The sequence below is a fragment of the Lactuca saligna genome, chromosome 3 (genome assembly GCF_052625555.1).
Source record: "Lactuca saligna cultivar CGN05327 chromosome 3, ASM5262555v1, whole genome shotgun sequence".
Taxonomy (NCBI): Eukaryota; Viridiplantae; Streptophyta; class Magnoliopsida; order Asterales; family Asteraceae; genus Lactuca; species Lactuca saligna.
The window spans coordinates 4407229-4419716 of NC_136419.1; the positions used below are offsets into that span (position 1 = coordinate 4407229).

The 12488-nt window shown below is 34.0% G+C and overlaps 1 protein-coding gene across 4 annotated transcripts; it reads left to right on the forward strand.

Moving 5' to 3' along the window:
* The first annotated feature begins 7139 nt into the window (after positions 1-7139).
* LOC145034283 (uncharacterized) lies at positions 7140-11163 on the forward strand. 4 transcript variants are annotated; one of them, XM_078982658.1, is made up of 9 exons: positions 7142-7518; positions 7633-7725; positions 7791-7823; positions 8143-8191; positions 8310-8419; positions 8504-8648; positions 9098-9180; positions 9480-9640; positions 10841-11163. In XM_078982658.1, exons 2-6 carry the CDS (start codon positions 7633-7635, stop codon positions 8570-8572), a joined length of 354 nt encoding a protein of 117 aa, XP_078838784.1. In that variant the 5' UTR covers positions 7142-7518; the 3' UTR covers positions 8573-8648; positions 9098-9180; positions 9480-9640; positions 10841-11163. The 4 variants fall into 4 exon arrangements, 3 of the variants coding, with proteins under 3 accessions (XP_078838786.1, XP_078838784.1, XP_078838785.1); XM_078982660.1 differs by lacking the exon at positions 9098-9180 and having other exon boundaries at positions 7140-7518; XM_078982659.1 differs by lacking the exon at positions 7142-7518 and having other exon boundaries at positions 7527-7725.
* Positions 11164-12488: the final 1325 nt, after the last annotated feature.

The following is a 12488-nucleotide window of genomic DNA, read 5'->3' on the forward strand; positions in this document are numbered from 1 at the left end:
TTTTTTGATTGAAGGATTCTAGTCTATAACGGTTGGACTCGGACAAGAGCTGCACAGTAGAGTTAAATCAGACCTTATAAAGCCGTTTAATTCTAGATTCATGCAACCTACGTATCCTCACAATAATTAATAAACATGATTTTCTTAGCATTCATTAGATTTATGTTTTAGAGTTCTTACATCTAGTGGTTATAACAAATTTATCATTATTTACTCTGCATGCAACTTATTTAACAAGGACATACCAATATCCAGGGGTGGGTCTTAGGTAGCATCTTTTATGCAAATAAAATATTCTCTTCTTCGAGTATTACCTCCTTGATTTCTCGGACTTGGGCAGTCTTTCTTTAAGTGGCCCGCTTCTCTACATTCGTAAAAATTGTGATTTCCACCAATATCAACTCCTTGGTTTATGGCATGGGTCAGGCTCCTACAGGATTTAGCGGTGTGACCCTTCCCGCCGCAGTTGTTACAAACCAGTTCTCTACATGTACCTACATGGTAGCAGTGACACTCATTGCATAACGAAAAATCTCATGCACACTATGTTAGTGGTGTGGGTGACAGGATGGTGCTACGTAAACTTTCCCTGAGTCTTGATTCCTCCATGGTAGTTGCTCTAAATCGCCATCATGATTTCTCTTGTTGCTTCTGAACTTCGGAAGGTCATCCTTCTGAGCCATAGTACCGTGGCAGATTTCCTGATTGGTCAGATTAAAGGCTAATCTCTTGGCACTATCGTATGTGGTTGGCTTGGAAGCAGTGACATGTCCTTGAATGGGATGGAACAATCTCCATATGTACCTCTCTACCTTTTTGTACTCTGGGGTGACAAGGTTGGGACATAAAATCGAGAGATCATTGAAACGGTTTCTATAAGCTACAATGTATGCGTCTTGCATGGTAAGATTCTAAAGCTTTTGCTCTAGCTCTTGTTTCTCATTTTTGGACGACACTCATCAATCAACAACTTGCTTCTCATTTTTGGGACGACACTCATCAATCAACAACTGCTTCAGTTTATCCCCTGGAGATGGAATTAGACACAACAATATCCACCTTATGTCCCCATAAAACAACAAAAATAGTTTAGTGATTTATTAGACCAATTCCAAAACTTTGTAGGGATAAAAAAAATTCATTTCATATAATTAAAATATTGACAAATATATGTTGACCAAATTAACATAAGTTACTCTTAGTAATTATGATATAATAATTTTTTTCTTAAGTTTATATAAATATTATTATTATTGTGAACCATGCCATAAAATAGACATTTATTGAAATCTCATCATCTTAATATATGTATGTGGTTTACATGTAATAATTTTATATATAAATTTTTATTTATGTTTTACCTTTAATATCATATTTAAATTAACCAATAAGTATAATAGATTGGCAATTCAAAAGTTATAGCATTAAAATGATAATAGTTTATCCCAAGATATTTTAATTAATAAATTATATATATTAGGTTGATAGTTGATTTTTTAACATTAAAAGTAAAATATATAATAATTTTAAGATAATAAAGATTCAATTTAATGAGGCCCGTTCTACGGAGTAGACGATAGAGACGACCGGCTATGATCCATCTTTTAAAGGAACCCATATATTTTATGGACTTAATTAATGGTATACTAGATAATATTGATCTAGAAGATATCATTAATAATTTTTGCATCTCACAAATATATGGATTTTTGTAATGGAAAATATTATATTTATAAGCTAGAATAAATAATTTTCTTTTAATTGTTGAGTTATTATAAAAAAGTTAATGAAATTTGTGTATTCTAAAGATCTTTTTCCTCCTCTTGTCGTGTGCCCAAAATATCTTTAGAACGACTTTGAATTTAATATGGTTTAACTTAAATATATATTTTGAACAAATTCATACAGTAACACCTTTCTTCTCCGGTTAATGCTGAAATGTCATTTCACATTATATAATTAAAATATTGACACCAAGAGGCTCCTCCTAGCCTAACGATATCAAATGTTTTCATTCTCTTCGAGTTTAATGGTTTAAATTCCATCTCAAATATAAGTGAGATGAGGTGTTAGCTTAGGTTTATATTAGGTTCTGTCGGTCAAAAAAAATTGAAAAAAATACATTGTCCAAACTAATTATATTCCTCTTAGTAACTATGATATAATAATTTTTTATAAACGTGATATAAATAATATAATTATTATTGTTTAGTATGTCAAATAAAGATATATTGAAATCTCATCATCTTTATATCTATATGTGGTTTACATGTAATAATGTTCGAGATAATTTTTTATTTATATTTTATGTTTAATATTATATTTAAATTAACAAATAAATATAATAGATTGACAATTTAAAAGTTATAGCATTAAAATAAAATAGTGTATAACAATAATATATATATATATTTATATGTGATTGATAGTTTATTTGTTAATATTTAAATTAAAATATTAAATAATTTTAATATATTAAAGATTTAATTTAATACAATTTAAATTAAATATATATTTCTAATAAATTCATTAAGTATCCTCTTCTATAAGATAGGGTCTCTCTCTCTTTCTCTCTCTCTCTCTCTCTCTCTATATATATATATATATATATATATATATATATATATATATATATAAGTTTAAAATAAGCAATGTTGTTAAAATCAATTTAGGTGGTCAATAAGTCGCCACATAGACGCCTGACGGTTTCCAAACTACTGCTATTAATGTTACTGGTGATCTAAATCATCCTTGGTCTTATTCGACCACAACAACTTTCCTTATCTCTCTAACTGTATGACTCAACTTCAAGAGAAAACCACTCAAATGAGGACCTCACAAAACTACAAGCACAAACCAACTCCGTCAATATACTTACCCAAACCGGGAACCCATCAGTCTAAACTTCAGAAACCATACCCTAGGATTGATGATCAACCAGTCATTGTACCTATCACTAGTTCCCTGAATAGGAACACCACCAAACCATGTAGAAAGAATACTCAAACATCCTGATTGTGAATTTCACCTAATCCGAAATCTAGAAATTATGCCTAAAAACCTTAAATACACACTTGACTTCTAGAAAAGTCATCACCAACCCGTTGCTCCCACGAGCATAATGATGGTCTATCCAAAAACCTCACGTTGCATCTAAATCCCTCATCAGCTCAGGTGTACATCCACCTGACAAAACGCTCGAGACATTTACAACAAACTCCATGACTCGAGATTTTAGAATTGATACCCAACATTGGTAACCAAACTCCTAAACCTAACCTTATAAAATTATCTAATCCATGCAACATGTAACTTAACGTATTCTCTTAATAGTTAGCTGATATCATTGGGGTCTCTAAAAGCACAAAGCAAGCAACATTGGAGCATCGAGTAATCCTAACCAGTGCAACAACTAATCATGCCATTCTATCCAACATCTGAAATCCCTAATCGAGCATGCAATTCTCATATACTCATACCAGAACAGTAAGCATAACAATTGTATGGGTATTTTGGAATACTTACTCGTGCTCGGATAATTGCACAGATCACACCCCTTTCTCTGTAGAAATATTTTTATAAAAATTATTTTCTTTCAAAAAGTTTACCAATTCCTCAATTTGAGTTCAGCCACATCCGAGAGTGTGCCCGAATCCCTCAATCCAATGCTCTGATACCAACTTGTAACGTCCAAAAATACCGAGTAAAAATTTCATTTTAAATAAGTCAAAACCATTCACTCATTGCTCCAAAATAAGATAAGAGTCAAATTATTCTAAAACCATCAGAGTAATTCGTAAACATTTAGTGCATAATAAAACTCTAGGGAATGTAGTGCGATCAAACTGCGCCCTTCCTTTTGGAAACAAAAGTAAACCGTAAGAACACATCATAGTGAATTTCCCAAAATACCGCATACTATACATGCATCGGGCCCCGCACGACATTTATCGTGCCCCACCCGGCTGCGAGTCCCCACCCGATATACATAATGGCCCCTGCCCAACATACATAGCATGAAATAGTCACAAAGACAGCTAGCATCCTATAAACATAATCCAGTGGGCCGACATTGGTGCCTTAGTCCAACGAGTACAATGAGATGACTCACCTCAATCGGTCAATGAATAGATATGATACTCGAGCCGTTGGTGCTAAAGTCTCTCCCACTGAATATATCCAAATCCAAACCCTAATAAGCAATTAAGGTAAATACTTCAACATGGAAATTCCAAATACCAAGATAAATGCTTATTTTGGAAAAAGACCATGTTACTCTTCTATGTCCTCAACCACTCACAGTTGACAAAAACTCAAAATGGTCAAAAAGTCAACGGTCAACCTTTCATTGACTTATGAGCAGCGTACGTCTTACTCTACGTAGGGCATAGAGTCTTATGCAGAAAACGGGAAAGAATCAGGTTATACTGGGCATAGCCCAGATTACACCCTACATAGTACAGTGAGAAGACTCACCTCACAACATAATCAACAGAAATCAGCTCACACAACCAAGAAATGGGTACTACATACCACCTATCGAATCACACAAGGAAAACCCTTACTCTACCTTCTAAAACTAGCATTTTACTAATGTAAAATATGGTCAAAAGTCAATAATCAAAGTCACCGATAGTTGACCTCCACATCATGGCCCACTCACAACCACGTTGTGGCTAATGAACTTAGACACATACATTTCCATTGCCACGTCGTGGTAACCATGCCTCCACGTTGTAGGAGAGTCCGTCCAAAATAGCCGATGAACCCCTCATCGCCACATCATGGCACCCTTCATGCTATATCGTGGTTACTGGTTGAAAACAAAATTTTCCTAAAGTTCTTAATATGTTAAGTCCCTTTGCACAAGTTGTCCAACAGGCTTTTGGGGACCCTAATGGTCCATAAAAATCCAAACTTTATCGACATGTACGCCCCATGTATGTCCACAACCCAACTATGTCAAAATATGAGAAAACTACCCTCTAACACATGTATGACTCCAAAAACCCAACCATCTTCTAGATCCATATGGTAACAACCTGAAGGGACCTTTGTGACTCATAAAGTTGCAAATTTTATCTCATTGGATCAATCAAAACTTATCAAAATACCCAAAGATGCAAAAAAATCCTAGATCTACTAAGAAGAAATAAAAAATATTAGATCTTGAAACCTTTCAAATGGTCCAAAAGGTGATTTCAAAGATTGGAAGGTGTTGCTTGCTTGATCCTTACACCAAATCTTCTTATTCTTCCTTCAAGTGTACCAAAACACCAAAGATAAACTCAAATATAGGAGAGAAAGGATTAGGGATTTATTCAAGGCTCTTGGAGGTGATAGAGGCTGCGGGTGGAGGAAATCCTAGCTACCACGTCTCTTAAATATGGCCTTAAGCCCGCAATTCGGGTTTGCTCAAAAGCAGTCGCCACATCGTGGCCAATATATTGTCACATCGTGGCGACTAATTGAGATGCATGTTTTTTGCAGGTCACGCCATGTTATGGTGATACCTTACTCACATCGTGGCCATCCAAAATTCATAAATTTCTTAGAAAAATGTGTACCTAAAAATATGGAAATTACAAATATCCCCCACTTGAATCATAATTTTTCCTCGAAGTCCACTGTTGTAAATATCTCGGGGTAATGCTCCCTTATCTGCTCCTCGGGTTCCTAAGTCCACTCAGAACCCTTACAGTGTTGCCACTACACCTTCACCAAGCCCACCACCTTGTTGCACAAGGTCTTTCTCTTACTGTCAAGGATTGCAACTAGTATCACTACATAATTCAAGCGCTCATCAACTCGGACGTTATACACGAAAAATTTCAAAACTCACAAATATCTAAGCATTTTAGCCCAAGTGAACAAAAATAAAGTAACTAGCCACTCATGGCAACAAGACGATGATCATAAAAGTGTTTTAACATCAAGGAATTAGCAAATTCTAGAAGAATGAGATGATAAATGCTTCTTGCTCTCCGTAATCGCCTCAAGCTGCTCGAATGGTGTCCAAAATCGATCTAGGGGTTGCAAGACCTATCCCTTAGGTAAATGATGGTCCAAATGACCAAAATTCCCTTGGGAAGGCAGTTACCCGGGTAGGCACATAGAGTTGTGCCGATGGAGACCTCACCTAGGTACATGATGTTGAATCTCATTGGTTGATTCCTCTAGTACTCCACTTCACTAATTCATATTTCTTTAGTCCCATTTACACTTCACATCATTCAAATATAGACCACTCATATTCTATCATCAAAATGGATATTCCAAACCTATCTTCAAGTATCCATGACGCATCTAAGTCTTAAACACACCAAACCCAAAACTTTCAATATGGGTCCAGTAAAGCCCAATAGCTCCTCAAAAGTCTACAAAGCCCAACGACTGAGCAACGAGACAATCCACAATCACAACAAGACTCCAAAAAAACTTGCAAAACACCATATGCAAAAAAGAAATCACTCAATACGATCTAAGATACAAAAATGATAAAATACGCAATGCAAAAACAAAAAAAATCTAAAATAAATGTTAAAATGATCTACATAAAATAACTAAATAAAATAAACTATCAGTAGGGTATTTTGAGAAACTCACTAAACTTGGCTTACAATTGTGGATTTAAATGTCTCTAGTACTTTTGAGGATCGTGGAAAAACTAAGGAGTGATTGTACACACTATTCAACCGTCTTCATTATTTATGAGATATATTTTGTTATGATACTATGATTTTTGGATCCATGCTGTGAAACATATATTTTGGTGATGTTTGGGTTTATAAAAATGACTTTTATTTCCTTTTACATTGATATTTTTTATATGGGATTTGGGACGTTAAATAAAAAACATTAACATGCAATACATGTTCAAAGTGATAACTTTTGAACAACAAAGATGTGTTTAGTGGTTAATAGTGTAAAAATGAATAGTTATATATATATATATATATATATTAAAGTTGTTCATCAAGATGAATAGTGAACCGGTCAATTTTTTTGGTAAAAATGGTCCCTGTGTCGATTTGAGGCATATTTTGACATTACCTATATTCTTTGTCTATACGTGTTAGCAATCCCCCACTGTATTGCGTCTGCACGTGTTGACCATCGTGCATCAGATAAATATATTCTGGATTCTTCTCATATTTCTGCTTCATACCTTTCTCACCATCAACCACACATTATTGAAACTCCACTAACCTTTGGTGGGATGAGCCACCTCCAACTTCTTGATCATGTCGATGTTAGCATCGATCGGCGTCGTTACCACCATTTGTCGTTCCAAGACTTTGTAAGAAGTGATTGAGCACCGCCATCGCCACGTTTGCTTCAGTTTGTGTCAGATTAGGGATCGATTCTGCCACCTCTAACTTCTTCAGCATGTCGATGTTCCTGAAAATCATCAACCGGTGCTGCTACCATCATCTGTTGTTCCGAGACTTTGTACGAAGCGATTGACCACCGCCACCGCTACACTTGCCTCGATTCTGGTTTAATGAAACAGATCAGGTGCCGCTACCCCCTTTTCCTCTTTCAATCACTATTTGTTTTTCATGCTTCAATTACCGCCTACACCCTTTGTACCCAATCTGACGCTATTATATTTTCACATGTAAGGAGAAGATGAGGCGACCAGAAGAGACCGTAGGCCATCGAACATCGCCACTATCAACCATACCCGATGCCGTCCGCTACTACTCACATACAGAAGACATGGTTGGTTATTCATTAATTGTGTCACTGACTCCTAATATTTTTAATCGATTGACTGCTCTTTTAAGGTAGAGGAGATGGAAACGGAAGGAGAGACCAGGGTAAGTAACAATGATGGACTGACTGATTACACATTCTTAGGTCAATTTCCTTGACTTTTCTAATTTGGATTTTTATTTGAACACTGAAAACATGTTATTCAATCCATCTCATTTTCTCATAACTTCATGTTTCATCTACAATGAAGTAATGTGACCGATTCCACCACTATTACTCTGATCTACAACAATAGTTTACAGCTTTGACATTCAAATTTTCTAGGGGATTTCTATGAAGAATGTCGTGGTCAAGTTTGTCAGATACGTGATAATAATGTTGCCACCATATCTAAAGGAAACCATTTTCGTTTCTGTGATGCAGGGTCAGTCATGTCTGTATACAGTGATTCAACGAGTTGCCATATCTCAAGGTTTGTCCCTACGATCATTACTCTTCCTGTTCTGTTAAAATTGGGCTGGTAGAGTCAAATTTATACATTGATCAAAGACGAGTAATTGTGATGAGGTTTCTATGAATTTGGGTTACAGTTTGTATGTTTCTCAAAAATTTTAAGTACAAGTGTTTGACCATTGACAAAATGACTCGACGCAAATTGAAGATGAAGAGGCACTGGGAGATTTTCTTTTGGTCAGAGATGGTATGTGTGTGTGCGCGCTTAATTTATCCGATTATCCAAATTTGATTTTATTATTCTTGAGAAGTATTTATCTTTTTGTTTCAGATGATGAGGTCTAAGAATCAAATGGTACATTGCACGAGGTGGGCATGTCTTTACTGGAAGTGGTTTTAATCGTATCCTGTTAAATTTGCTAAACAAGAACATGTCTTTCTCGACAACAATCGTCTGGTCATCTAATATCATCACGGTAAGAAATCTTATTTGTTTGATTAATGTTTTAGTTAATAAGCCACCAGCTAGGAGGTTCAATGTTTGCTTCATTGAGATTTTTATAGTTTTTAAATAAATGGATCATTTGCAAAAGAAAAACAGAAAAATGGACCATTTAGTCAAAATTGAGATGCTTTATTGGAAACATGGGTCATTTTGTCAATTTTACACTTTTGACACATCTTTTCAAGTTGCCAACAAATCGGTTTGGTGACAAGTTGAAGACACCAGGATTAGTTACTTTCCCCAAAACAAAAAAAAAAAAAAAATACAGATGTTCTATTATTTTTTAATTGTTGTTATTATACTTTTGTATTTTTGTTTGTTATAATATGGTAAATTTGTAATACCGATGCTAATTTATTTTTCAAGTACATATTGTTGATTACGGACTAAAGGATTTTAATAGATTTTTTTTACAAACAGATGCAGAAGCAGATAACTTTAATTAACAACTGAAAAAGACGATGCACAATTGCATGTTCAAGGTTCACTATGTGTGCATGAAAGTAAGCAAACTAATAATTTGTTGGATTATGTTTCATTTGACATAAAAGTTTTGCATGATTACTTATAGACTTTAAAAGTTTGATGCATTTGAAAGTTTGTGTGCTTGGTTTTAGGAGTTGAAGTTTTTTCAAAATGCTCAAATGACAATCAATTAGAAAATTTACCAAATTTCGAAAAGGAAAAAAAGAGTAATTGAAAGAAAAAACATATTTCCATTTACAATGTCCTTGAAATTATTCATGATGCATCATCTGATTAGTTTCCTACAAGTTTTCACTTATACAGTTTATATTTGCAGGTTTTGTTTCCATATATTTTATAAGTGCGTATCTCAATTGAATACAAGATGTACTTCTTTTGCCCTTAGTCATCGTGTCATTGGTGACGTGTGGATATGTTGTAGCTTCTTTCCTCCGTCATCTCAATTTCATTCAAATCCCTACAACTATTATGGCATAGGTATAATACATTGAACTCAGATTGATGTTGAATATATTTAAGTGGTAAATTGAATAAATGGCAATATACTTTGCCTTTTGTTTTTATTCCTTTGCCAAAAAACAAAGTACATTGTCATTTTTTACTTTTCCATCTTTAGGTGGTAAATGCAATAATGAGCAACCGACTTTGAATTTACACATTTTTTTTGTTGTTTTTTTTCCTTTTTTTTTGTAATTTCTTTTGATTTTTTCTTCCAAAAACCAAACTACATTGCTATTCAATGCATTTTCCAATTTTACAAGTGAAATGCCCCAAATGGCAACGTACTTTCAATTTTATATGTATGTTTCCATTGTTGTTGGCTACCTTATAAGAAGTTCGCCTCTAAGCTTTATGGTGTTGTATAGACTTTAGGACACATATATCTAAGCTTTCTTAAAGGTAGTAAATTTCATAGCATAAAGATAAACGTCATACAAAAGTTATTAATGCTTTTACCAATTTTCATGCATAAAATGCATGATGAATTGAGATGGCAAAAATAGGGAACAAAAATCTTAGATAGAAAATTAGGTACCATTTCAATTTTCAGTTTTCATTTATCTAATTTTATAACTTGGTTTAATTTTTTATCCACAATATTCTATGCAAAACTGAAAATAAATACAATCTTGAATTCTTCTGTCTTTCTTTTACTTGGTAGGCAAAGATTGGGTGATTGCTTGGAAGATCTAAACTTTGAAAAATTGTTTCTGATTGAAAAAGATTCGCAATTTGTTGTAGGTTAATATATTGAATTTATTTATGGCTCACCTATATCCACCTAAAGAGAGACGATTTCCTTCCCTCAAACATGATTTTGAATCATGGGTCCCTGCTTTAGTTGTCTACAGAACATTTGGAATCAACTTTAGGGGTAAAAAAGTAAAAATTTTCAATAGTTAACACCTTGTTTTCACTTATAAGGGAAATCTGTAAATATAGAGGTAGATGTCAATGGTTCAATGTTACCCGTCCGAAATGGGTTACGAATGTGTTTCAACAAAATATACAACATATTAAACAACATAATGTTTTTTTTTGTTGTCAGATTAGCAATACGATCATTTTTCTAAAATTGCTGCTATTACCTTTTCGATTCTACCTTTTGAACTTACAAAACTTGCAATACTCTCACGTATTTAGTCAGACAGCTGATTCTACATTTTTTTTGTGTAGATACTCACAGATTGATGACCAACGTAATGGGGAGAAAACATCAATAGCCAATCTTCACGAACAGGGTATGTAGGATATTTAAATGCACATGTTAGCAATGAACTTTCAATGATTAGTTTAGAGTACTTTTAGAGTTCATTTTAGGATATTGTAATCCTAGGGTTATTGGTGTTGTATTGTAACTACAACTGGTGGATTGACATTAAGTAGTGTGCAGTGATTTCGGGATTGGTTGGTATGGACAATTTCAGCTTCTAATACCCCTCCTGACGCATTCTTTTTAATTACTTATTACTCTTGCCAATTAATATCAACAAACACGTTCAGTCTGGATTTCCAAAATGTAGAAACAACATTTTACAAACAATTAACCAAAAAGAGTTCACACATCCGGACCCCGCAAAGCGGGGTCACTCATCTACTATATATATATATATATATATATATATATATATATATATATATATATATATATGTGTGTGTGTGTGTGTGTGTGTGTGTGTGTGTTACAAAAATAAAGTATCCATTAAAACACAAACATTATTGCCTAATACATACCGAAAAAGAAAAAAATAAAACCATGATCAAAACCAAACCCCACGGAGTGGGGTACCCAGCTAGTTTTGTATTAAAGTTAGTTAATTAGTCTACAAAGTCATTTTCCTTTTACTAAATACAAAAGTCAAATAAAAAATGACTACATCTATGAATCCCTCTTAAACTAAATAAAAGTCAAATTAAGGGTGGGTATATTGGCCGAATTTCCTTAACCGAACTGGTACAGGTAGCGTACCCTATACTTCAATTTGGAATTTGGTTCCTTTTTTGGGCCCAATACCAATTAAGTACTACATGTTTCAATATTATTTTCTGTATCAACCTTGCCCATAAGATCAAAATAAACCTACTCCGAACCGAATCAGTATGTGTGGCATCCCTAATGTCACAACCTTTTTAAAGCATTTTGTTTACGCTTATTTAAAACATTTTTTATTGTGGAATTGGTCCCAAAGTATCCTTGAGATTATATAATATCATAATCAAGGCATTTCAGAAGATTTTATATTTTAAAAGCCTGAGATGTCATAACTGATACAAGAAACATAAGCATAAACAAAGACTTACAAAATCTCAATATTAAAGATATACATCTCTACGAATCTCTCAGCAAATAATTACATTAATTATCAGTACCTTCATATCGCTACCCGTGATACAAAGAAACCGAGTGAGTCAGGTTGGGAAATCTGGTGAGTACATAGGATTTTCAACCCACAATATTATAATCTTTAATTATATATTCTTCAACATTCAAATAACCCAATGACCCCACTCTCTTTATTCTCACTTACTAACCCTAACATGATCTCGATGGATCTTTCTTAATGGACCTTTATCAGCAGAAACCTATACTTCCTAGGTGATAGGCACGGCGGTATGATAAGACTTTGGGTAAACACGACAACACGACAATACCTTAGTACTTTGGATAGTCATAACATGCGCGACAATACAATAGTACTCAGATTAAGCATGTCAATAAAAAGTACTTGGATTAAACATGACAGTACAAAAGTACTTGGGATGGGTACAATAATACAAAAGTACCTGGGATAGGCATAACAGTACAAAAGTACTTGGGATGGAA

Excerpts from the sequence above, each read along its gene's own strand:
- LOC145034283 (XM_078982660.1), top strand. The coding sequence starts at position 7,633 with ATGAGGCGACCAGAAGAGACCGTAGGCCATCGAACATCGCCACTATCA. Across the intron at positions 7,824-8,142 it reads AAACGGAAGGAGAGACCAGG|GGTCAGTCATGTCTGTATAC; the intron begins GTAAGTAACAAT and ends TCTGTGATGCAG. Across the intron at positions 8,420-8,503 it reads TTTTCTTTTGGTCAGAGATG|ATGATGAGGTCTAAGAATCA; the intron begins GTATGTGTGTGT and ends TTTTTGTTTCAG.